Source organism: Anser cygnoides, chromosome 1, assembly GCF_040182565.1.
Source record: "Anser cygnoides isolate HZ-2024a breed goose chromosome 1, Taihu_goose_T2T_genome, whole genome shotgun sequence".
NCBI lineage: Eukaryota > Metazoa > Chordata > Aves > Anseriformes > Anatidae > Anser > Anser cygnoides.
The window spans coordinates 143,076,792-143,102,947 of record NC_089873.1 but is presented as its reverse complement, the minus strand read 5'-3'; the positions used below and the strand labels follow the sequence as shown (position 1 = coordinate 143,102,947).

Here is a 26,156-nt window from a genome sequence, read left to right as displayed (position 1 = left end):
GCACATAACTTTGCGTGCTAGGACAGAAGATGGGAAGGTGGGTCAAATAACGTAATAATGGGCAGAAACCTCCTATTTATAAATATTATACTGGAATTAAACTGAGTGTCTTGTCCAAAAGGGAAACACTAGCTCTTCTCAGGATCCTTGTTTCATGCACTGTGCATCCCGTGCTTGTGTCCATAAATGTGTCCCTGTGATCAGCCACCATCTGCAGATCTATCCAGCCATGCCCCTGCCTGCCAGTCATTCCTGTGTTTCTTGCAGAGATCACACCAAGGACGCCCGCACTCTGTCAGTGTAGTTGGAAAAGTGCAGTCTCCCTCAGCCAGCTATTATTTCATGTGTACTAGCCACTGGAGCCTGTGGTTTGGCATCAGAGACCACAGCACAGACATCTCACTATCGCAGCATTAAAACTTGTCTAATCAACATGGAAATGGTTACCTAGGTCTGGCACAGCCATCCCGGACAGTACTGATGGCTCATTTGCACACTGCCCCCTCTCCCTGGTTTATTATAGCACCTCTTGTGTCAGAGCGAGCTCTTCACAGGGCTCCACGAGGGTGGCTCTCCCTGTGCAATAACTCTGTGGCTGCTGCTCATCACCCCTACCCTAGATATTGATGTAATTTCACAACCCCGTGGCACCAGAGACCTCAGCTGGCGAGGGCGGATGCAAACAGCAGCTGTCTCCATTCTGCTACGTCAACGCGATTTCTTTGCCAATTTCTTTGAGCTATCACCATCAAGTAAGGGTTAAAAAAATAACACTGCTGAAATGCCCCTCATGGGCAGAGCCTTCTGTGTGCATCCCATTGGGATAACATCACAGTCCAAAACAGGAACGGTGCGGTCACTGGTGCAGGATCTATGCCTGGGCAGCAGCTAGAGGGGACACACGGGGGAAAATGCTGAACCAGAAGCACTTTATTTTTGGTCATTTAATAATGGGCTAGGAAAGTTTGTGAACAGGGGCGGAGGAAAGACAAACACGTCTTTCCGCAACAGACAATGAGACAGTTCCCTTGGTGGTTCGTGCTAGCGAGGCTTTGAAGTCCTCACCACCCTCCCAAAGCTTCTCTCGTGGACTTCCACATACAGCTGTGAACAAAACGCGTGATTTCAGGCACGCTTGGTGTGCCCTGGTATCCACACCCTCCACAGGTAAGCAAGTCCTACAGCGAGAAGTGGGCCGGGGTGTAACATGACAGAGCTGTAGACACGTGGCAGGGCTGAAAGCACCAGGTCTCCCAAGTCCTGGGGCTGCTCCTCGGTCAAAAACAGGCACAGCACGAACACGGCCAGCTTCACTGCACCTCCCCAGCTGGCTCGCTGCTTTGTCCATGCAGGTGTACGAAACACCTGTGCACATGTATGTGTACCCCCAGTTTTGCAGGTACATCCCTTGTCCTTAGAAGATGGCATACCCCAGCAAGCTCCTTACTCTACCACTTCCTTCCCCTTGTGCAAATGTGACGTGAGGTTTACACTGCCTCAGCTTCCTCAGGCCATTCCTGCAGAGTAAAATTCATGCCCCCTTTGCACAAAGGAAGATGGGCTGAGGGTTACTACAGAACAGCCTGATGGCATGAAGATGCTTCTGAAAACGTTTGGGATCTGCCTGTTGCCCTTTTGTCCACAGCAACTCCTGTTGCAGGAGAATATAGACGCTGGTGCGATAAGCCACGGTGTCCTTCGTAAGGCCGAATCTGCACCACGGGCGTATCAGCTCACATGCATGTATCACTGTCACTACTGCCTTGCAAAAAGGAGCACCTGGAAATGCCAGTCCTGTATTAAGATAAACAGTTTTAACTGTAAAACGTGAGCTTGCTCAGTGCAGTTTATTTCTGACCTGAAAATTCGGAGCGTTTCAAATGCCTGTTGACAAAGGAAGAAACCGGCTCTGTTTTCACACAGCCCTGTAGGAGCATCCCCCTGCCCATTCCCTCTAAATCCTCAGCCTGGGGCTAATTTCACCCAGAGGGGAGAGAGGCACAGAGGCCCGCAGGACACCCAGCTTCAAGAGATCCGAGCCCACTGCTTCAGCGGGCAGCTGGGCAGAGAAGGGCCGCGCTGGGGGGCCTGCCGTCACTTCTGCTGCGCGGCCTCCCGGGTCGGCCACTTCTCCTGCACCCACTACCCCCTCATGGGCCCGACAGGGAGCCCTGGACCACAGGGGAAGGAGAGGAGACAGGAGGCACTGCAGCACGGCGGGACTGCCAATGCAAAGGCCACGCGGGGGTTTGGGGATGAGGGTACAGGGAGACGGCTACGGGGAGGGAAGTGTGGAGGAGAGCGGAGGTTGTTACAGGTTTTGCTGGTTCTGCTGCTTGCAAAATCCCCTTTGACGTGCGAAAGGAACGCAAAGGTGCAAGACAACAGGAATTAATAAATAATCAGAAATACTCGGTGCTTTTCAGTTCCAAGTGTTTTATAAACATTGACGAATCTTCACGAGCTGCTGGAGAGGTATTTAAGCCGCATTCCATTTTTATAGATAAGGAGATGAAAGCTCTGGCTGAAGGCCAAAGTTTTCAAAAGCAGAAACTACTTTTAAGAGCTCCACTTGCTGCTCAGCACCAGAACTCCAGAGGGATTGATTGCTCGTTTGCCATTGTTGTCAACGGGACGCCAATTAGTTCTGCAAAGGTAGGCCTGAACCCGCAGGCTCAAAGCAACGATAGCTGTGAAGATTCAGGCTTTGTTGGCTTGTTGGGTTTCCCCAACATGTTTAGGGATACACTGGTTTGCGAGAGAAATAAATATATGAAAGCATTTTAATTTGTCATCATTGCACCGTGGCAAGAATGGAAATAGAGATTGCGTGGACTTAAGGTGCTTACCAAAAGGGCAAAGAAGAACCAAGGTTAAAAGAAAAGAGTTCCCAAGTGAACCCATTCATCTGTGCAAATGGGAAGGGAAGCAGAGCATGTTTTCAAATCTTTCTACATCTCCCGTAAAGGCTAGGCAGGTGGTTTGGATGCATTTCTCTAAGTGTGTGATGAATATTTTATTCCTGCGAAGAATATAAGACATACAAGTGTATATAGTTACTAGCTTTGCTGAAGTGAGGAGGAAACAACACAGGGCTTCATTAGAAATGATGGGAACTGGAAATCCAGTGGAAAAAAAAAGAAATAGCAGTATAAGATAAAAATTATAGCAGTATAATAAAAAAGGAAGAGAGAGTTAGTTATGTTCATTGGGATTATGCATTCTCAGTTTTAATTGCTTTGTGCACGTTTGCTTCGGAGACTAATGTCTTGTTTGCCGACCCTTGAGTTCTGTGGAAATGGAGAGAGTAGCATTTAAATTAGTCAGCAGCCCGAACAGGAGGAAATCACAGAGTTTTCCTGCAAAGAAAAGCCTCAGTATGTAATAATGTCAGATAGGAGCAGAAATATGGTGCTGATCAAAGACAGCCAGTTCAAACCCCGTCCTAGGCCTGTGCAGCACGCTTCCTTCCCAGCAATATTAACCACGGGCTGCGAGAAGTCTCAGCACAGCCTCAGATGTCATAGCAGATCAGTGGAGGATGTAAGAATCAAAACAGAAATGCTCCTCTGGGGATCCCTTCATGTGCAAAAGTGAGGAAAAAATTGCCTGAAAAATTACCTTAAAGTGTATCTGAAAGGCACTCACATACACATTTTAAAGCCTGTGTCAGAGCACTGACACTTGTGTGATCTGGGGTTTGCGTTGCAGCACAGTTTTGCTGTTCTTGCAGCTGCCTTTCCCCACGGGTGTGTTGAAACGCTCAGGGGTGAGCAAAAGCGGTGGCTTCTACCACCACGGTCACCCCGGGATTACTCGGGTTGTAGCAAGGCGTCGAGCCCTGCGCTGGAGATACCGTCTCCTCCACGGCTTTCAAATGGGATCAGAGAAAATGGAAAGCAGTAGAGTTTTAGCCAGTCTTAAAGCTGTTTGTCAGCTCCCACAACGTGATGAGAAATCCCATGGAGTAGTGCGGCATCGGGTCCTGCTGGTACAGGCAGGACGGAGACCGCAGTGACTGTAAGCGAGACCGTAAGCTCTCATGTCCTCCAGTTCTGTAACCGTCGTGTGCCTGGAGTCATTGCTGACTGAGAAAAAGGCACGGCTATTTCAAGGCTTCAAAAAAGCTCTACCGTCCACATGAGTGTGCATGTTCAAAGGAAAAATATATTGAGCACCTAAAGGAAATCTTGAAAACAACAAGAGCCTCTGGCTCCAAGTGCAGCAAATCAAAACGTAAATTCGACCAGCTCCCTAGGCCAGACTTTTGGTGCAGACAGCTTGTGCCCAGGTCCAGCAAAAGATAGCTACGGCAGAAATACCACTGCCCATCTTCATACGAAAACGAGATTTGGCACTATGAACAATTCTGGCGTACTTTTGGAGCCTTTTTATTTTTCTTCCCAGAACCACCTATCTGTTGCTGAACCCCCGAAGACTTTTTGATCTTGAATGCTGAAACAGTACAGGGATTTTGGATCAGGAAACAGCCTTGGAGGAAGTTGCTATTAAGCCTGGCCTCGCCACTTCAGGCTTCCTTTGAGACTGTACTGCACGAGTGAATGCCAGCAGCCACACTTTAAGTGGCGTGTTAGCTCAGCATTACCTTTTCATATCAAGGTCATTTGCTTTCCCAGCTAAACCACCACTGCTACACAGAAAATTGCAATTAGACAAATGGCAATCAGAAACACAGTTTATGGAGTTTTGCTCTGTCCACTCTGGGCTTTTCACCTTGCCACAGCTTACAGAGCCTTTACACCTTCACCTCTGATTCTGCCACCCTCGTGCTTAGCACCGCTTATTTATCAAAAACATTTTCTGCTTGTTTCATTTTCCTTAAGGAGTGCCGACATATTTTGGGAGGCGAGCTCTCCCCTTCCCACTACAATACAGTGACTATCATGTGCCAAAAGCAAATGGTATTCTTGGAATGCAGTTTCTTTTTTTGGGGCTGGGCATTCCTGTCCTTTTGTTCCAGCATAATTTCAGCATCTTATTTCAGTGTCAAAGTGGGTAATATAGAAAAGTCCCGTGAAGACGGGTATATCCATAGCTATGTCTTTGAGAATGAAAATAACTCTGAGACAAGGGGTTGGGCCCCTGCAGGACAGGCGAGGAGGGTGTCCTGGGTGGGAATACGAGAAGTACCCTCTTCTTTCCATCATACTACTGACTGCCTCGTCTCTTGACTGCCTGAGGTCATTTACCAACGGTGTTTGGCAAGCTGTGGTGAAGAGAGATCCTCTCTGTGCTCTCCTTTGCAGAAGGGGTGTAGTGAAACCGCTGCTTGGGTTTCCCCTCAATCACCTTCTTCCCAGAAGAGGCTTGGCAGTCCTAAATTGCAGAAGTGGGATCTGCAACTGGAAGTCAGGGAGCGAAGCTGGAAGGAAAACAAGAAGTGTAATCAGCACCAAAAACATGTTGGGCATTTTTGTCCTAAGTTGCTCATCAAAAGACCTAGTATTTGAATGAGTTTGGCCAGCTGAAATATAAAAATGCTCCCTATGATGTTGTTGACAGGGAAAAAGCCATGAAATATTATTGCACAGAACTCTGAGTCAAGACCTCTAATCTGTTTTTGCAGTGTAGCCTGTAGCTTAATTACATTTGCTCCTGAGAGCGTGTACATCTTCTTATATCTTCATTATTTCACGGGCATTAATTTAATCAGAGGTAATAAATGAAACCTCTAATTACAGGCCATAACAGTTTGTTACTTTACAAGAAGAGGTGGGAAGACAAAAACACGTGGACTCGTAACCATTAACAGGCTCTTGCAATCCCGTTGTTACAGGACGTTGTAGCTGAGAATGCTCCAGCATTTCCACAACAGTCCTCGGTGCAGAAGACCTTGATAACCTTTGCCATCTCCTGGATCCTTTCAAACTCAGGTGTGTCTCGTGTTTGAATCTTTTTAATGGATCTAAGCTCAATAATTATTTTTGCAGATTCCCACGGTCTGATATGTCTAGAAGGAAGGGTCCTTGCAGTATGGTTTCGATGGAGGCCTGCTGCCAGGAGCTGGGAGCTCCTTGTGAATGACCACGATTTCCCTTCAGGCCCTCTTGTTTCTGCCAAATTTGAAGTGGGCTTTCTGCAAGTGAGAAGCAAACATGGCCCCTTTCCAACAGGACAATGTCTGGGAGGGTGTCTGATGAGAAAAACCTTGCAGAGGCCTTTCAAAGCATCTTAAAAAATCCCCTCCTGTAGGGGATTTCTTGTAGTGAAGAAAGTCATTAGCTGGGCACGGGAGGCGTTTACTCAGTTGCCTAATCTATCTGATCCCTGAGTTACATCAGAGAGAATGATCCATCTTTTACTATTTCTAAAATTACTCTGGTCCCTTGGTACACTATTCAGCACAGTAAAAAAAAAAAAAAAAAAAAAAAATCATGGTCAGCAGGATTTTCATAGTATTTAACCTTTCCTTTTCAAAAAAACATCTCTCTTACTGCCTTAGTGAATTGCTTTTTAAACACAGGAAATACATCATCTTCTTTCTTTGTGTTTAACACACTGATAATTGTGGGCAGCTATTTTGTGCTACACTTCAGTTGTCACTTTTAGCCAAGGTACACATATATCAAACACACCCAGTCTGAGCTCACAAGGCAGCTTTGAACCTTTAATCATTTCTGTTGTTCTTTTCTTAATCTGTCTCCACTAGATCTACGTCGTTCATGCACTGAAGTACTCTGAGATTAATATGATACATCAAGCATGGTCCCTTCAGACTTGGGTAGAAGAGGATTGCTATCTGCCTGGTCTGTGAGGGCGATTTGGCTCTACAACGCAGGAAATACAATCTCAATTTACGTGGAAAGCCTGGCAGTCGTAGCAGTGGGGATGGATTTCGAGGGTCCTTTCGAAGGTGACCCCGAGAGCTTAAAGGTGCTGAGTGCTTAAAACTGCTGCTGGGTGCTGACCAAGTGTGTATGCCTGCTCCTTATATCAGTGTGGCCGGGAGATAAGGTCTTTTCCATAAGTACTTTCCAGCCAAGTGCTAATACAGAGAATCTGAAGAGATGTGGTTCAGTTCTTTAGAAAAACCTCTTTCCTGCTGTCAGGGAGTCAAATGGTTTCAGCCACAGGGCTCTGGACCTCCAAATTGGCGTGTGGCTTCAAGGGGACGCGTGACTATGAAAAGTAGGTGCACTGATGCCTGCTGACAACTGATCTACCAGAGTCGGCACCCCCCAGTGCCATCTCAGAGGCTTCGGTACTCTCCGCAGTGGCCAGACAAATGGGAGAGCCAGACCGTTGTGGCTACTTGTTTCCTTCCCGTAGATGCACAACTCATTTTATACACACGAGGAATCTACCTCCTCCGAGCACCTTGGTGATATTCAGAAGAAAAGTTACACGTGCTTTATGGATGAAAAAGATGAACCAAAAGGGGTTAGGAAGGAAATCAGTGAAAAAAGCAAGAGGAGAAGGCAACGTTTTCCCCGTGACTTCCCTCTGCTCCCTTTGTACACTGTCTCAGACCCTCGGGAGCTATGCAGTTTACGATGCTCCCTCTGAAGCTGCAGTTTATTTCAGGTGCGATTGATTATTTGCTCCAGTGCAGTCTGAAAGGCAGACTCCCTGTCTTTTGCTATTTGTGGCTTAAATCTAGCAGTGATATGCAGCATTATAAATAAACCGAATGCAGGCCAGAAACCTCATTTTATTTCAGTTCTTTCCTTTCAGTTACATCTTAATTTATTTCTGAAGTTATTTTTTCAGCCTACTAAGCTTAAGTACCTTCGGGAAATTGAGTAATGCAGTGTGAGATAGCTCTGTTCTTTCCTAGACTGTGTAAAAAAATACACAGCAAGGTGTATATCTTCACAGCATGCTGTTTTGTGTTTAACAGTCTATCAGATGCCCATCCTCTCTGGTTTTGTTTACCTCTCCAGACACCAGCGTTATAAAACTATTGCTCCGTGTGAGATTTCAGAAGATCCACAGGCCCAGATCCAGTTCACACAGAATGGAAACAGCCAGTGCATGACTGCAGGGCTTTCTCCACAGACACAAACCTTCCACCAGCTGTTCCCGAAGGCTCTCCAGTTAGCAGGTAGAGGCTGCGTCATTCGGTGACGAGGGACATATATGTGCGTGGGCTTTTTCATTGCAGGTTCTTGGTTAAATAACACAATAAGCATGCTCAGCTCCTTCCCGCAACCCCTGCTGACCTCGAGGTTGCTGGCGCCGGTTCAGTGCCAAGGCGGGTGTGCTTCTGCTTCCCCATGTCTGCGGCTGCCCTTCTGCCAAGGGTTACGAGAGGCAGGAAAGAGCCCAAGGAACAGCATGTGTGAACAAACCTGGGCCGTGCCACAACAAGGGCCGGGGACTGCTCAAAACACCTGAGCTGGCAGTTTATGGCAGGTGGTGAGCGCTGAACGACTTCAGGCTGGAGTGGCTCGGGAGCATCGGCATGCTCTGCTGGCTTCCCTGAGAAAGGGAAATCCGCACGCGATGCCGTGCTGAGAAAGATGTACACTCCTATTTCCAATGTATGTGAAGTATTTATTAATGTATGTGAAGTATTTATTATGCTATATATTAAAGAGTGCTTTGATTTACTCTGTCGTCCAGGATAAGCTTTCCTTCTTCTCATCCACCTCCTTTTTTCCCTCTCCTAAGCCGTCTCTAAGAGGTTCTTTGCCAACCTCCTTCCACAGATGCCGTGTGTTGGAGAAACTGCTCAGATAGAAAGCATGAGTTGTAACACTTTGATTGAACGATTGTCAGGCCGACTTTGATGTGGTTACAGAGCCTGTGGCTTTGAAGAAGTGCTGTTGGTTGGGCTCAGTATATCTCACGACGGCGTTAACGAAGGCAACGTGCGTGACATGGGATGCTGAAACACGCTGTGTAACTCTCGAGGTCTAAAGCACCTCAACGGTCAGCAGTCCTCTCGGTCCTCTTCCCGCATAGGACTCAAACCAGCGTGCTCAAAAAACAGAGCTGAATGTAAAAAAACTCCGAAAAACAAGAATGGAAGTTAATAATCAACTATCTGAAAAGGGAAGAAATACCTCACTAGGCATTAAAACGCCAAGATTTACACGTCTTCAGGATCGTTTTGGGGGAACAGGAAACTCTTGAGCTATTCTTATCCTGAAAGAGCCTTTGAAATAACCCCTTCTTACACCCTCATGAATTTTTAAAGACTGTAATGTGGACGCCCATCATCTCCTCCTTTCGTTGGCCTTTATTTTTACATCCGACGAGTAGGACGCTCGCAACGCTTGCTTGCTATGGAGATGAAAACATCGCCTCACGCCGAAATCGTAAAAAAGACGCAGATCCCGCCGTGTTTACCGGATTGCGGCCAGCGACACTTTTGCCTGCTAAATATTTCCACCGGCGGCCGGACGCGAATCCACGCGCCCAGCTCCCACAGCCCAGCCACCGCTGCCTGCGCCAATCCTCTCACAGGGAACTCGGAAAATCAGATTTCCCTTAACAGCCTCCCGAGCTCCCTCAGGTGTAGGATTTTCGGCCAAATCCCCTTTCTTGGGGGGGGGGGAGGGTGATCCCAGCTGCCCAAATGATGGATATGGAACCGGGGGTCCCCGCCCCCGGCCCCTGGGCTCCTCCTCCGGCCCCTCCCCGGCGGCCGGGCCCGCTCGGAGGCAGCCGGCGCGGCGCAGCCCGCGGGGGGCGATGTGAGAGCGGCTCTGGGGGGCGGGGGGGTGGTCTCGGAGCCGAGGGGTCCCGGACCGGGGACGGCGGGGGGGTCGCCATGTGGCTGAAGCCCGAGGAGGTGCTGCTGAAGAACGCCCTCAAGCTCTGGGTCACGCAGAAGAGCAGCGGCTACTTCGTGCTGCAGCGCCGTCGGGGGCACGGCGACGCCGGAGGGCGCTTCACGGGTACCTCGGGGCACGGCCGGGGGGCTCCGGGCACGGCCGGGGGGCTCCGGGAGGGTGCCCGGTGCCGGCGGGGCCGGGGCGGGCTGCGGGGAGGCGGGAGCGGCCTCTTTGTTGGGGCTGGGCTCGGCTCGGCTCGGCGCGGGGGGGTCCTGAGGCGCCGGTGGTGCAGCCCGTGCCTGAGGTGCTTCGGGCTTTCGGGGAGAAATCGGCACTTTTAGGGCGGTTTGGGTGTCGGGGGGGCTGGTCCGGTGTGTGCACAGGGAGTGTTTTACACGCCGAGGGAAAGAGCCTGCGTTATCAGGTCCGATTTTGGTGTTAGCGAAACCTCTCGCTGCCCCTTACACCGCCTCCCGCACTATTACTATTACTTTATATCAGTTTCGCCCAGGCGCAGCTTCCTAAAAACTTCATGTTGGCTTCCTAGGTCCCACGTTACCCCTGCATTGCTAACAAAATGCCAGCCCTGGTAGAGTGGATGGGAGCCTTAGGCAAACCCCTGCCCCCCCGATTTTCCCCGGCCCCCCGCGAGGAACTCGCAGGCCACCCCCTTTTGTGATCGTAAGGGCGACGTGGATTAATTTCCAGAGTTAAAAATAACCTTTTACAGCTGCTTGATTTGGGTCCAGGGCGATCATGAGTTTCAGATCCACAACTATTAACTCCTCGTGCCCGAGCTTTCCGCGGCAGAGGCTTACAAGCTTAAACCAAAACACACCGCTTCGCTCTCCGGTTTGCTTTCAGGTGAATCATTTTGCCGAACCTCCAGCGCACAGGCTTGCACAAATCTCTTTTGGCTGGCAGAGCCGAGCCACTCCTGCCTTAGAAAACATTTTCTAAGGGAACTGTAAGTTCTGACAGTCTCTGAAACAGTTTGGAAATATCAGTATTTAAGAAGGGATTAGAAATTAGAGTCCTGTAACAAAAGAGCAAGTGTGTAGGCGCATTAAGCATAGCTGGAGGTAGGCAGCTTATTTTATTTTTTATTTTATTTTTTTCCCAATTTTTTACTTGGGACAATCAAAATGGAGACCTGTACTGAGAAACAGTCAGGCTTGGCTGGTAAGTCTGTTTCCTTTTGGTGCCGAGCTTGGGTCTCAATTCTTGCTTTACGTGAACGTAGAGGCAGCTTACTGGTACCTGCCTCCTGCCTTTCCCAGAACGACAGAGACGAAGGTCAGTGAAATATTACTGTATTTCAGAATATGGTCTGCCCAGCTGGAGAGCCATAACTTTGGTTTTGTTTGCTTTGCTGGTGAAACAAAGCTTAAGTGAGAATGTTATCTGTTTTCTTTTCCCTTCAGTAACTTGAGCCTTGGCCAATTCCAGCTAGATTTGACAGAAGGGTAGATGTTTGAAAGAGGCAAAGACCCTGTATGTTTCATGAAAACAGGTGACTCCATCAGAGAGGGTCTCAGCTCCTGCATTGAGGCTGCATATGCTCAAGCTGTGTTTCACTCAGAGTCCGTCCGGGATCAACAGGGTAAAAAAAAAAAAAAAAAAGCACAATGAGGAGACTTAGATTTCATAAGTAGAGTGTGCAGATGGTGCTGTGGACCACCCGACATAATTTGCTTTAAGCAGAGTGAAATGGCAGTGCCAGGATTGTGCCACACCTGAGCTGCCCTTCTACTTGTTACTGCAACGTGATGTTTTCCCTGAACCTATGGAAGGACATCTGTTTTATTGCCCTATTCTCATGGTTGCATTTTTTTTTTCTCTAGGACGCTTCTCTCTCCTTACGTGGGGCATTTTATCCATTACATAGGAGTAAGTTAGCACAGCTACAGGGTGTATTTTATCTGGATTTAATTCCTGAAGGATGGACTAGAGGAGATCTATCACAGGAAAGTGCTTTCCTTCCATATCTGCCTTTCTTTGAGTAGTGTGTTTCACTTGGACTCTGAGCGGATGTTGGTAAGAGAGAGACTATATTTGCTGCTGTTATTTGATTTGTCTTCTAGGGCAGTTACTGAGTGTACAGCAGGTTTGCAAACAGTAGGTACAAAAAATGATGGAGGCAGTGTTTAACTGTTCATTACCTGACCGGTGCAGTTCTTTTCCTGTCTTCCCAAGGGATATGCTTTTTGAGTAAATGTTTAACTTGCCAGTTAGCCTGGATCTCTACTTGAGACCTTTGTTGGATTAGAGACTCAAGAAGGAAATTGCTAATGTTTTAGAAATACTCTGTAGAAACTGAATTATATTTTTTTAATTAGCAACTAATTTTTAATTTAATTTTAAATCAGAGTTTTTTTTTCTAAAATAATTAGCTCATTAATTTATGTTGGTAATAGCTTTGGGGTTTTTTTGGCCGTTACTGGAGACCTCCCTATATAATGACAAAAAGACTTGTCATTTAGCCACGATTAATAGGTCTAAGTTAGATGGATCTGGTACTTGCCAGTGTTGTTGGCTCCAAGGTTACGTGTTAATGATAAGCTTCAGATGCCATCAGTAGTCAAATCCTTTATGGTAGAATAGTGCATGATGGCTTAGCATGTAAGTGAATCACTACTTCTGTTTTTATTGGGGGGTGTTGAAAGCTTCATTCACCTTCCTGTTTGATCAGATTCATTTTGTGCATTTTGACAGCAAAGCTGCATGTTCTGAGACTTGTTGGGAATGTTTTCATTGTGGGCACCGGATTAAGAGTAGCTTTTTACTCCTTCCAAGCAGCTAACTTTGCAGTTTGGTTACACAGTACTTCACATTGCACGCTCTTAGTATATAAAAAGCACTCAAGATCCTTCTAAGTAATTGTGAATTTTTCCTTTTATAAATAATGCTAAATAAAATTTTAAAATAAACTCTGAAGTCTGTAAACTGTTTCAAGCAGCTTTTTGTCTTCATTTTTTGAGATACAATGCTTCTTCAACTTCTTGCTTGAAATAGATTAATAAAAAATATATTTTTTTCCTGTTTTACCTTTTTTTTTTAATTTAGTTATGATATTTTCCACAGATATTCTTCCAACCTCCAACTGTTTTCATCTCAGGGCATTTTCCAAGATGGATATGGTCCTAAATGGTTTTTATTTCTCAGAAGATGAACATTTTAAAGAGAAATCTGTTTCTCCTTAAGATCTTATAAGCCCTTACAGTTCTCAACCTTAAATATCAAATAATACGCTGGCAAAAAGAGACATCTTCTGTATGTGAATATGAACCTTATTCTTTTAATAAAAATAAATGTGGTAGGCATAATAAATACACTTAAGCTATTGCCAGTGGTTGAGCAACCCCCCCATCTTTATTTTATTTTCTCTTTTAAATAGCGTTCTTGCAGGGTGCTGTTTTTCAAACTGACCTATAGAGCATATCCTGCTTGTGAGTAGAGATCTTGACTAATTACATGGTAAGAGCTCTGTTCCTTGTTTTCCCCTTGACTGGATTTTGAAATCTTAATGCACATAACAAGATGACTATTGGTAAGCTCTGTGCCCTTTTTTTTGGGGGGGGGGGGGGGAATTAAAAAGCAAAAGATGTTTTGCTGCTCTTTCATACTCATCAGTCCAAGTAATACTGTAATTGTCTTGCATACATCAGCTTTTATTAGTCCTGTTCATCTCCCAAGGTCAGGCTAAAAAATAAATAAATCGTACATTCAGAGAAAGGCAGCAGGGAGACCACAGAAGTTGAAGGTTCCCATGGCTAAGGCAGGAATCCCATCTTGATTGTTCTCATCTATTGCACTCTTAGCAGGAGAGGGTCAAAATGCAGTCAAGGCTTGGGTTTTTAATAGAGAAAGCAAATGTATTATATATATTTTTTAACCTTCTGGAGGGGTGAAAGGCAAAGCGGGTAGTTTATTAAAAGATCTGTCCTGATATAGCCCTCAAAACCGTCCATCTGCCAACATCAGGGAAAGCTGCCTTTTCAGATTAAAATATGTGTAAGATACCAAAGCATGTTGGTATCTGCGGATAGACAAAGGTTAAATTTGAGTTCTAATTACAAAAAAAAAGTTGTATTTTGGATGCAGTAGATTGAGGAAAGGAAGACGACACATCAACCGTGTTAATAAAGGATAGTTATTAGTGCCCAACGTCTGTATTTATGACTTTGTTTTTTAAGGGTGAGCTATCTGGAACCTTGCACAAGGACGGGGGAAATGCAAATAGTTTACTGAAAGCTTGAACTCTCATCAAAATGTTATCTAGCCTTGCCCACAGCTGGAATTCAGATCGGCAGGTTTTTTCCCTCTACCCTTTCCTTTGTTATTTTTTTTTTTCCTCGTCTGTCCAGTAACATGTTATAAGCTCTTTTCCTGTGTGGGTGGCTTCTCCCCAGCAGAGTGCTTGGCCTGGGGGCTGCCTCCTGCAGCAGGGGTTGCAACGGGGAGGCCAGGCTTCATCCCGCAAAGCTCAACACTCACATTTCTCACCCCCAGCTTTGCACCGGACTCTGTCTGTGTGTGCTGCTCTGGCTCCTTCTGCCTGCCTGTTTTATCTGTATTTCAGCCTCCTTGTATTAAAGGCGAGGATGCACCTGTGTATGGAGAGGGGGATCTGGGCCCCATCTGCTTAGACCACCAGCCTGTGCAGTGCTGTAAGCCAGTCAACAGCTACAGCAGCTCTTTATTTTCCTCTTGTGGAGTCCAAATGGACCACAAAAAGACAGGAAAATCATTGAGCGTGCCTGGCGGCAGAGTTTTAGTAACGCTGTCTCGTTCCCTTTAGTGTTATTAACACCACTCGCCAACAGTGCGAGGCATGGCTTTTTATCACAGTGCCTGGAGCAGCGTCCCGTGTCAGGTAATTTATGGAGCTGTGAGCTTGCGTGTCCCAATTCCTGTAGGTTTTCAGGTAGAAAGCCCTTTCCATTCACTCTTGTTGCAAGGAGAGAAGCGAGGCATTTGGCCGGGCTTGCTGCGAGTGCGGCCTGCGTCGCCATGGCGCAAGAGCCAAGCCAGGCCGCGCTCTTGCCCAGCACGCAGGCTGGGGATGGCGATTAAAGCATGTGCTTCCATTCATTTCTGTGTTCAAGATTTAAAAATAAAGTAATAATAAAAAAAGGAAGATGAAAAATTACATCGTGGCAGTGTTTGATATGACAGAGCACGGACAGAAAGTAACTGAAGGGCTCGAGTGCTCATGTTTCCCTGGGTTAATAACTGCTCGGAGCAGTAGGCCATTACGCTGAAATTTCTTACGTGCTTACACGAATAAGTTGTGTAGCTTTTATTTTGGAGGGTGGAAGAAAGCCTCTTGAGAGATGCTCTGTCTGGAAGCTGCATTGTATCAAAACCTGTTTATATAATTTAGCAGAATCCAACAAGACAATGTCCGGTGTCAAGCCAAGGCGTTAAGCCAGTTGGTGGCCTTCACAACTCATGGTGCTCTTATCTAACATAAACATAGCTGTTAGGGAGGCCTGAGTGAAAGTAACAACCTGCTAAACACCTGTGGTTTGAACTTTAAAATCGTATCAATATGTAGAGAAGGCCCCAGATGTTTCTGCTGGGAGCAGCCACCTTGGCAAGCAGCAGCTCCCTACCCAGTGTCCTGGGCTGTGTCCAGCCTCTAGGGGATGAGTGGGCGCCCTGCCAAGATGCGGGAGATCAGGGTGAAGATGTGCCAAGGGGGTCCTCAGGGCATCTCAGCTCCTAGTTTTGCCATGGGCAAGAAACTACCCTTCTGATACAGATGCTTTTTTTTTCCTCTCCTTTTTTTCCCACCTCCAAATTCTCATGCCTGAGCAGCTGAGAGTGCCACTTGTAGCTATTAACTCTCAGTGCAAAGCTGCGTCTGCTGGGAAGCAACCTGCACCATTAGCTCCTTCCACGTCTTTGTAAGACCTTCATCCTGTTGAGTAGGGTATGTGTTTTGCCAAGCTGCTGCTTTTGTTTCCCAGGCTTCTTTTTCTTGCAGCCTGCATGTTTCTGATGGGGGAACAGAGGTAGTGAGCAGCAGTAAAAGGCAGTGCTGAGCTCCCGAGGATGCATTCAGAGGCATGCATCATGCTTTATAGCTTTGTGCTGGGGTGAGAGCCTGTCGGTGTAGTCGTAAATCCTTGAATCCAGCATCGGTGGTGGTTGTGTCTAACAAAAATAACCCAGCTTGATTCAATAAAGAGAGCAAGTACTTAACACAGGTCTTTGACATAATATAGGTAAGTGTAGCTGCAGACTGCTCTTCTGAGTGGTCCTCCAGAGCAGCCACCAGTCATCACAGTCCCCAGAGACATCCTGATGTTATCGTTTTTCCGACAAAGCCCCAGCTGCCTGCAGCTTCTGCTCCAGCCGAGAGGAACACCTGCTGGGGAGGAGCTGGGCATCTCCGCAGGAGGATTTGGGTCCGGGTGCTATGACGATCCTCTGCCCGTTTTCTCTGGAGGCCTTGATTTGGCAGATAAACTAAAGCATGCCTGTCCAGCTGTGCTGGTTTCCAGTACAACGGAAACCTCAAGTCTTTTTTTTTTTCAAGCAGACCAAGGAGAGCTGGAAGGGCACTTTTCTCTCTGCTTCAAATTTTGGCAGTGGCCTGTTTGCTTGTAGGGTGGCTAAAACCGTTACAGAAAATGCTGAAAGTGCAGGTTGGACCCTAGCTGCTGTGTGACCTGTCTGGTTTTAGGAGGGTGGGTGTAAGCACCTGCTTTTGGGGAGGTTCAGGGCTGTGGCGCATGGGTGGAAGAGGTGCCTCCTTGCCACGTGCATGCTGCACCCTACATTTTAAAAGCACTGTCAAAGTTTCTTACCAGCCAACTGGAGATCCTGTGTATTACTTTGCCTTTGAACTACACTGTATGTCACCCCATGCTTTGTGATGGATGGCAGAGTTTGTGGTAAGCAAATGGCTTTGGGGACCAGGACCTCAAGGGTAACATTGGACAGTATGGTGATGTTGCTATCTTCTTTGTGACTTAGCCTTCAATTTAAGTCTGATTTATTTATTTATTTATTTATTTATTTATTTATTTTTGCAAATAAATAGTAGTGGCTTTGCTCTTTTGCCTGATTTTTTTGAGGACTTTATTAATATATGGGTCCTAGCCTCCTAAATGATCAGTCTTACTGCTGAAGTGACCACTCCATGTATGGGAAGGCATTTGAGTAGTTCTGAAAAATTTCACTGTAAGGTTTTAAAAGTATGATGCAGGTATGCACAAATGGTCTCCTTGTGGGAGGGTGGTCTCCTTGTGTGGGATGGTACCTATACTTGTGTGATGTTCAGCTAGGCATAACTGTTAGTGTCTTGGGTTGTCTCTTAAGCATTGTCCTAAAACATGGAAGTAATAGATATTTTGTATCTACAGGGCCTTATATTTTATATCTATGTATCTTGTATTTTATATCTATAGGGCCTTTGTATCTACAGGGCCTTATAGCGGTCTTCCAGTGCCTAAAGGGGGCCTGTAAGAGGGATGGGGAGGGACTCTTTGTCAGGGAGTGTAGCGATAGGACAAGGGGTAACGGCTTCAAACTAAAAAAGGGTAGATTTAGATTAGGTATTAAGAATAAATTCTTCCCTATGAGGGTGGTGAGGCCCTGACACAGGCTGCCCAGAGAAGCTGTGGGTGCCCCATCCTTGGAGGTGTTCAAGGCTGGGCTGGATGGGGCTTTGGGCAACCTGGGCTGGTGGGAGGTGTCCCTGCCCATGGCAGCGGGGTAGAATTAGATGATCTTTAAGGTCCCTTCCAAAACAAACCATTCTGTGATTCTGTGATTTTTTTTCGTAAACCAGTTCCAGTTAGATTAATTTACTGTATGCATGTTTCTTTGTCTAGATTAGTTATGGGCATGACATGGAATAGCTTGTAATGGGATCTCTTATCTTTCTGTGGGGGTATAAGGAAATGTGTCTTTAAAGATGAAAAGAAGTGTGAAGCACTTTTGTTGATGCATTTGAGAACCAGTTCTTTATAAAATAACCTTGACTTTTTTTTTTTTTCTGTGAAAAAATGCTCAACAAGTTTGTTCTACATCACTCAGTTGGTATTTACTTGGATAGCAGAATCTGATTATACGGTGCACGAAATCCTGCTGGCATTCCATTTAGTTACAGATTGACCTCTGTACAAGGGAGACAGTACCTGCCTATTACAGAATGGGAAAGGAATCCACTTGCTAATTTTTAAATTTGAGTTTATTTAAGTTTTTCAGTTTTGATTGGTAGGCTTGCTTCTGAAAAAATATAGGCAGGTGTTGCCTCTGTCTGAAATCCAGCTTTCAGCCGAAGCGATCGATATATTGAGGCAAAACATGTCATTTCAATAAAGGTATTTCCTTTTCCACTTCTGCCCCCTCCTCCATATTTTTATAAGCATACATTAAGCCTGAGATTTACGTAGGAATTTTATCCTGGGAGTGTTCTTTAGGTGTGACGTTCCTTGCACGTTTTGAGGGATCTGAGATGTTTTCTTGGTACTTGTTAGCAGACGTCCTTTCAAACCAGTGTCTGCAGCTTCCCGAAATGCAGTCCATACACAGTTAACTGCTTCCCTGAAATAGCTCTGCGTCTTGGGAGGTCAAAAAGTTGACGAGAAGTTGGTAGAGTGGCATGCAAGGGGAAAGAGGTACTTGGAAGTTTAAGTTCCTGCCACAAGCCTTCTCCCACAAAACAAAAATCAATGGGAGCTTTGGGGAAGAAACCCGTGTAGCAGTCTTTCTCCCCTTTTGCCCTCTGCTTCTGAATCCTTTTAGTTTTTGACTGCCCTATAGATGTAACGGGTTGCACTGTCACTTGTGATAGAGGTCTGCTTCACCCTAGCTGAAGGCATACTAAGGTATCAGCAAGCACACCAGAAAAAAAACTTTGTATAATTTATATGTATCTGTGAGCAAGAGACCCTTTATATATCTTATAAGAGACCCTTCCATGGAAGAAGCTGTTAGGACACTGTTTGAGAAAGGTGCTTGCCCACATGCTAGGTATTTTTCAAAGCATGTTTCAAAGTCGGTGTATTGTGTCAAGTTTCTTGTGTGTTTGTCCAGGGATTTTTTGGTTGTTTAATGCTTCTGGGTGACTCCAAGTGAACAGGAGACAGCTCACACTTAAAAAATTTTGCCTCTAGTTTTAGTCATTTTCATTCTACTTCAGTTTCCACTAAATTATGGTCAGCCTGGATGTATTAATTAGTGTTAAATCCTTTTTATGCCCTCGCAAATGCTCTCTTGGAAGGTCTTGTTCCCCCACTCTGCTTCTCTCAGTCTCTCCTTTATGTTTTGGCACTCGTACATCAATTTCACACGGGGCTGACCTGCTGTAGAAGTGTGGATGCTAAACTGTAGTCACGAGGCTGTACTGAACAAGCTTGCTGCTTGGGCTCTATTCTGGATGCAGGAGCAGCAGAATAGCAGAGACCTTGGTTCGTCCTTTAGCTATGGGTAGTTTACGCAAGGGACATGATTTTTTATTTGCATGGTTCTTGGTTGAAGGAGGAAGCTTTTTCTTTTTTTTTTGGTAATAGTTGATAAGCAAGATGGAAATTGTAAGCAGAAGTCAACAATGAGAAGAGGAATTGGTTTTTCTTGTCAGTTATTCAGGAACAGAAAAGGGAATTAATTTTGCACAGGCTAAGAAGTAAAAACAAATTTTGCAGCTCCTTCTGACTTTGATGCATTTTTTCGTAATTTCTGAAAACAAGTTCTTCACGAATCAGATGTTCATTAAGTGTTCTTATAGGATTTTCATAGCACTAAGTATTAGTTGACTTTTTTCAGTGACTTTAGTGAAATTAAAAAGAAATCTTTCTCCTAGATCTATCATCAGGGGAAATCATGAACAGCACTTTGTAAGTTTCTTTTTCTTTCTTGTAATGTCTCAAGTCTTTTGAAATTTGGAAGGTAAACCATAGTTTTGTGCTCTGCATCCTTTGATGCTCTCCTACAGTCTTTCATCCAGCTATTTGGAAGACTGATGCTGTGTTTTCTGTGAGCACGGATAATTTGCTACCTTTTATACCTGGATGATTTCTTTTGTCTTGCAGTTACAGAAGGGCATGTGGCATTTTCTGGTATCATATAAAGTATTGGTCACCAAATTCCGGTCTCCACTTTGAACAGATGGGTGTTAAATCTCGATGAGCATTTAGCTGAGAAGCGAGTTGTTGCTGAGTATCTCACGGTATACTTTTAAAACGTTTTCTTGTCCAACGTCTGCCTGGCTTTGAAGGCATGAACAAGGTGTGTGAATGCAAGGAGGAAGTAGGTGATGTAATCATCTTTGCTTTTGGAAGGTTTTTGATGCCATTCCATGTGCGACTTTTATACCTCCTAGACCAGAAAGTGGTTACACTGCTGCTTTGTTGTGCTGGGCTCAAATTAATTACCAGTGGCTTGTTGTCCAAGTGAGGAGGCATTTCAGATGAGGCCTTTGTAGGTCTCATTTTATTGTTTCCATTAATCACTTAGATAATGGGCTGGTTGAATGCAATTATAAAAACTGCAAGTGACGCCAAGGGCTGGCAAAACTTCTGGCCGGTTCATTTGGTGTTGGATCGATGGCGAAGGAACAAAAATACGGCTGTAAATACAGCATTTAGCTTGGAAAAAAATAAAACGTGCAAAGAAAAAGTGCAGTATTGCAGAAACGTTGTAGATACAACGAATCAATTTTTGTAAGTGATGGAAGCCAATAACCAGTGCTGAGTTACTTTAATATGCCAGCTTGCAAATCGTGGCACTTGAATGACTTTTCCGTGCATACCTTGGTTCTGCCTGCTGGAGGAGGGGAGGGGACTCCAGCAACTCCAGCTGGCCTCCGGACTGGGAGTCTGCTGGGTGGTTGCAATTGCTCCAACTCTCAGAAATTAGTTTACCACTCTGTAAGTCAAGTGCCAGTTTGCACTGGGATACGGCTGCGAGCTTTCTTGGATACAGTTACGGGCATGCAAGATACAGGAGACGGTTTGTACTCTTTGTACAGCATCACGTCCAGTTCTGAGCGTCACACTTAGAGATAAGCTCAGGAACAATGAGCTGGTTCACAAACATGACCCGTAAGGAAGACGTGAGGCAATTGGGGTTTCTTTAGAACAAGAGAAAGCATTAAACAGCGGGGAACGATGTTGATGCTTTTCCAGTATGTCAGGTATTAACATCAAAAACATCCGTGGCCAATTACTCTCCGTGTTCCGGGGAGCAGGATTCATTTCCAGCGAGACAGTTTAGGATTGTGGTGGTTGCCTTGTTTGTTTGTTTTTGCTGTAAGAATACCTAATGACAGTAGTGGAAGAGGCTTGCTGGGGAGGTGGTTGCATCTTGGTTGTGGGAGGTTTTGAAGAACAGGTTAGACAAACGCGATTTCTGGCACAGGTGCATTTATCCAGCTCCAGAGCAGGGGCTGGCACGGTAACCTCTCAGGTTCCCCCAGGTATTCGCTGCAGTTCTGTGACTGTATATACACACACAGGAGGCAAAAGCGGAAATGCAAAATTGCTTGTTCTGCTTTTGATCTTCTGATCTGGTTTGCCTCTTGCCTTTTGAGCCTGTGTGAATTGCCACACAAACCAGGGAAAGAACTGCTATTGTCAAGTTCTCTATTTTAATTTTCTGGTTTTAGATGCGAAAAGACTCGAGGGCTGCAGTACTGACGGCAGTGAAAGTTGGCTCTAATTCTGTTTTTTCTCCCCCTTTTTCTTTGTGCGTGGCTGCAGGTCGCCTGGTGGGTGCCCTGGATGCCGTGCTGGATTCTAACGCGCGCGTCGCGCCCTTCCGAATTTTACTGCAAGTCCCAGGCTCGCAGGTTTACTCTGCCATTGCTTGTGGTGAGTTATTGAACGGATCAGAAGTTTACTGGGCCATAGCTATTGGTGAGTCACATACGAAAAAAACCCAAACTGATTCTGAGCATGCTCAGCACCTGCATGTCCAAGAAGCTCAAGGTAACCCCAGCTGGTCGTGTGCGGGTGTGAAGCTCTTGGCTATAGCTCGTTTAACAGCCAAATTAACCTTTGGTTAGAATCCTAGGTATTCATCATGAGAAAACATTAACTGGTAAAACGAAGTTTCGATAGAAAGCTTGTTTAGGTGAGGGTGTTTGCGTTAATCTTCTGTCTGTTGCAAAGTGGTGTGGTTCTGCTCGTATGCGTATCTTTTTGTACGGCAGTGAAAGTTCCTTACAGCAAGAAGCTATTTAGTCTTGGCTTTCATCAGTCTTGTCTTTTGCTTGCTAACTGTGAAATGTCTTGCAACATTTGATTATAATCAAGTGTAACTGGAACACTTAGAAGATCTTACATGAGGTAGGTGATAAATGAAGTTGGCAAGGGAGAATGTCTAACTGCTGGGTTTGTTGTGCACTAATTCCTTTTCTGCAGCTTTTGAAAGTCAAACCCATCTTCAGGAAATTGATGTGGATGGGAATTGCAGCAACCTTACTGGGGCATGTTAAAAACCACCCGAGTGAACTTCTTAAAGTCCTTGTTTGACCAGTTTGCAGTTCTCATCCCTTCTTCAGTCTATAAAATCCTAGCATTGAAATTTACAGCAGGTTTTCCTTTCCTTTCTTGCATGGATCAAGACATGAAATAGTTAGTTAATATACATGCTGACATGTCGTTGATGCTGTTTGGCACAGTAGTCCTTTCAAATGATAGGGGCAATCTGTGTATCCTGCATCCTGCCCCTGTACAAGCTCATTTAACATTTGTTCCTTGGTCCTAGCAGAGATCCCTCTGCATTTCCCCATTGATACTGGGATTTTTCTCCTGTGCCTGTGTGAAGAAGATTACTTAGTTTGCTTACTCTGTTTCTGTCGTGGCTAGGTTTTCTTGGTTCTGCAATTGCTTGGTGCTTTATATCCCCACCCCTTGCCCCCTTATTTTGTTTATTTTTTTAAATAATGCTACCTCTTGGAGAAATTTAAGAGCTTCACGCTCTTCTGGTCTTCTGATGAAGCTGGTTGGCTTTCATTGTGAAAGTAAGTGTTGCTGTCAAGGGCTTCTTAATCATTTGAATGTATATAATATTCCTTTCAGGGACTGATCCTAGCCCTATCCACACTCTTCTTGCCCAAAGCTTTTTTATATCGAAGGAACTACAAATCAAAAGCCTGCCTGGCTGGAATGGTTAAGGATTTTGCTGAGATGAACTTATTTGATTAATGTTTTCTAAAATTCTCTTTTGCCCTCTTAAATGAATACTCACCACTGAGAAAACAAGATTTACGGTAATGGAGTGGAAGGCAGAGGGATCTGTTTTGTATGCCGTAAGGGCATGACACGTACACCGCTGCCAGAGCTGCACAGAAATTAAGAACCATGATAGCTGGAGCTGTTTCTGAATAATATCTCTGTTTTGAAACCCTGACGTGAGCATCCAGGGGAGAATGGGCTTTGGCAACAGCAGTTGGAGGAACAGCGTGACCTGACCCTTTTCTTAGAAAGCTGGAGCTCCGCACGGGACTTTTCCTCTCCCTGAGGGCCTGCAGGAGCCCCAGCACAGAAGTGGCCATCGCTGCTTGCCCAGCTCTTTGCTTTGCGTAAACACAGTGTTAGGGTCTTGTTATTGGATTTGGAAGGAACAGCGAGTCAAATTAAGTTCCTGCTATGTAGCAAAGACAAGGAGCAGCTCTAGCAACTCCTTCCCGTCTCCCGGTGTAACTGCATTAGGGATAGCCATCATGTCATTAGCCAGTTAATTAAAACGACATTTTCCAATTGGATGTTGGTGCTCCTGTGTTCCAGGAGCTGCAGACTGAAATGATAATTAATGCGTAAGGGTCATATCTGTGTTACAGACTCTTTCAAATCTCTGAGGGCTGCTAGGAAGTCTGATCCATGCCCAGCACGCTTGTTCTGGCAGAGCTGTTTCAGCCCAGATGGTTAATCATCCTACACCAGCAAGGGGAAACAAAACCCTTAACCTCAGCCCTAGTGCAGATCCACTTAGGTCTTTCCTTTCAGAAGGCTTGTGGGCAAAAAAGAACCACAAAAAACAGACAAGTGAAGTAGCATTTAGGAGAGGGAGAGCAAGGGATTGCTGACAGGTGGGTTTAAAGAAGGGAATACAAGGAGTTGAGGCGATGGTTAGACTGAATACACGTTTGGTACGGACACATAAAGAAGGTGCATAAAAGGTGGAACAAAATGCTGTGCAGAGCATTGGCACGGGCAGAGGAATAAGGAGGAGGTTGTCAAGGCTTGGGTGAAATCACAGGATAACTTTAAGTGTAAGCCAAGAAGTGTAAATTACAAATAAAGAAGGGACCCAAACAGTTGAGGAGCTAGCCTGACCAAATAAAAGGGACGAAGAGATCTTTCAGCATTTGATCACAACTTGTGGAGGTACCTGAAGGCAGGCAGGAAAGAGAGCAGTAGCCTCAGTGGGGGACAACCCCTGCCACTGGGGATGCTACAGTGAAAGATGTCTTATTTCTTATTTCCCAAGAGATAACCCACCAGCCCTCCCATACAGTTGGTATCTTTCAGGTAGCCCAGACATAGAGAAGCAACTCAGTATTTTCTTTGTGCAGCCATTTCAATACAGAACAACTGTTTCTGGTGTCCTTAACAATTGATATAATCTGATTTCCTTACAAAGAGGCCATTTAAGTGTCTCTTCTTTCTTGATTTTTTTTTTTTTTTAAATCTAACCTTGATTAATGATATTTATGAAGTTCCATCGCAAGACCTTCCTGTCAAGGAAGTTAAAGCTTGGAAAGTTTCCCTGCCACTTGGCATTCTTTATGGAAAATGGAGCAGAGGAGGGTGGAAAATTCTTAGCTAAATTTATCATTTTGTGTTGTGAAGCAATGTGATGCATCCCCGATGTACACACAAATCAAATTTCAAGATAATAGGCCTTCTATCTGAGAGGCATTTTATAATTATATTCCTCTGTATTTTTTATGCCTCTTACGTCAAACTAATTTTCTCCTTTCTTCCACTAATAAGACATAAGAAAAAACAACTTTGGCTGCCTTTACTTTTTTTCCCATATAATATTTAACCACTGACCAGTAAGAGCTAGGGTGCTCAGATTTTCCCTTAATTGTCCTCGGTGTTGCCTCTCTTGCGCTAACTTTTCTGTCATAATGAGATGCAGCAGCAGTTCAGGTTCAAGCAGAAGCAACCAAAGTAAATAGGCAATGACTGAAATAGTGTTTCTGGACTTAGGGTGAACACATGAAATTGGAAAATCTCTATTTTTCAGAGATTTTCTCTTCACTGTTTTTCTCCCCAAAACTGTAAAATTGTGCTCTTGCAGACGTTCTAGGTGTTCTTGACCCAAACTCCTTTATTTTCAGATGTTTAATTATTATAGAAAACTTTTCAGATAGGATGCAAATTATGGCTATGTCATGTGTCCATGCATGTGTGGCAGCTGTGTGTGTGCACGTCCATACAAAGGGAGGGAGAAAGGAAGATCAGGGACTTTCGGGAACAATACATAAAGCAGCAGTTTACGGTGGCTGCTTGAGGAATGCCATGTCAAAATAAGCTGTATTCTAACAGTAAGAGGTTTTGCTGGTTTTTCTGCTTTGACTTTTAATGCAGCGTTTGCTGGCTGAGAACGTTTGAGAAGATAAAACTAAAAAGCGCTAGAACTAAATTCCTAAAACAATAAGGTTTCTGTTTTTCTCTGGCTATACTGTTACAAATTAGACCTTTTTGACCTGTTTGCTACTAAGAGTTTTGAGGTTGAAAGTTCAGTTTCTCATGTTCTCTTACAAAATAGTACATTTTTTTACTTTTTTTTTTCTTCCTTTGATTTTATTTTATAGGATGAGTTTCAATGCGTTACTTTTAACCTTTCTAGGTGCCACTGCAGAGGAGATAAATCAGCACTGGGAATGGCTGGAACAAAACTTGCTCCATACTTTGTCTGTTTTTGACAATAAAGAAGATATTGTTAGTTTTGTCAAAGGGAAAGTAAAGGTAAGGAAACTGCCTAGCTTTTGCCCAACTACTTGTGGTGTTTTAGAAATAATGTCAGGAAGTTATTGTCATTCATCTTTGCTTTTGTCCATCTGAATATTGTTATTTTTTGTGTGCTGACCTAGCTACTATGTTCATCCCGAATCCAATTAATCATCAAAAGCCCCTACTTTTCTCTTTCACGTTTGATTTTTATCAATGATCTCACTGATTTGTTTCCAGGCAGACTTGTATAAAGCAGGGAAGTGTTTATACCACTGCATTTTCATACAGTGACTATAGAGGCAGCAGCTTCTTGTAGAGCAAGGACTCTTAAATCGTCTTTTGGCCAAGTCTTACCATTGGCATCACAGTGCCAGCTGTGCCTCCACGGGGAGCAGGAGGACCTCCCATCTGAGCAGGCACCTCACCCACGGTGTGACTTGTAAACCCAATTCATCTTGATCTGATGTGGGGTGAAAAATACCTTTTC

At 45.0% G+C, this 26,156-nt stretch overlaps 1 protein-coding gene across 3 annotated transcripts in view; it reads left to right on the top strand.

Annotated features, from left to right (window-relative positions):
- The first annotated feature begins 9,641 nt into the window (after positions 1–9,641).
- Positions 9,642–26,156, top strand: part of TBC1D8 (TBC1 domain family member 8) — a 48,495-nt gene continuing 31,980 nt past the window's right edge. The window contains exons 1-3 of one of the 3 annotated variants that reach the window (XM_066984203.1): positions 9,642–9,866; positions 21,461–21,616; positions 25,566–25,684. In XM_066984203.1, the coding sequence (XP_066840304.1) occupies positions 9,740–9,866; positions 21,461–21,616; positions 25,566–25,684 (402 nt within the window). In that variant the 5' untranslated portion in view covers positions 9,642–9,739. The remainder of the gene's footprint in view (positions 9,867–21,460; positions 21,617–25,565; positions 25,685–26,156) is intronic. The other 2 variants (XM_066984217.1, XM_066984210.1) reach the window with 2 other exon arrangements.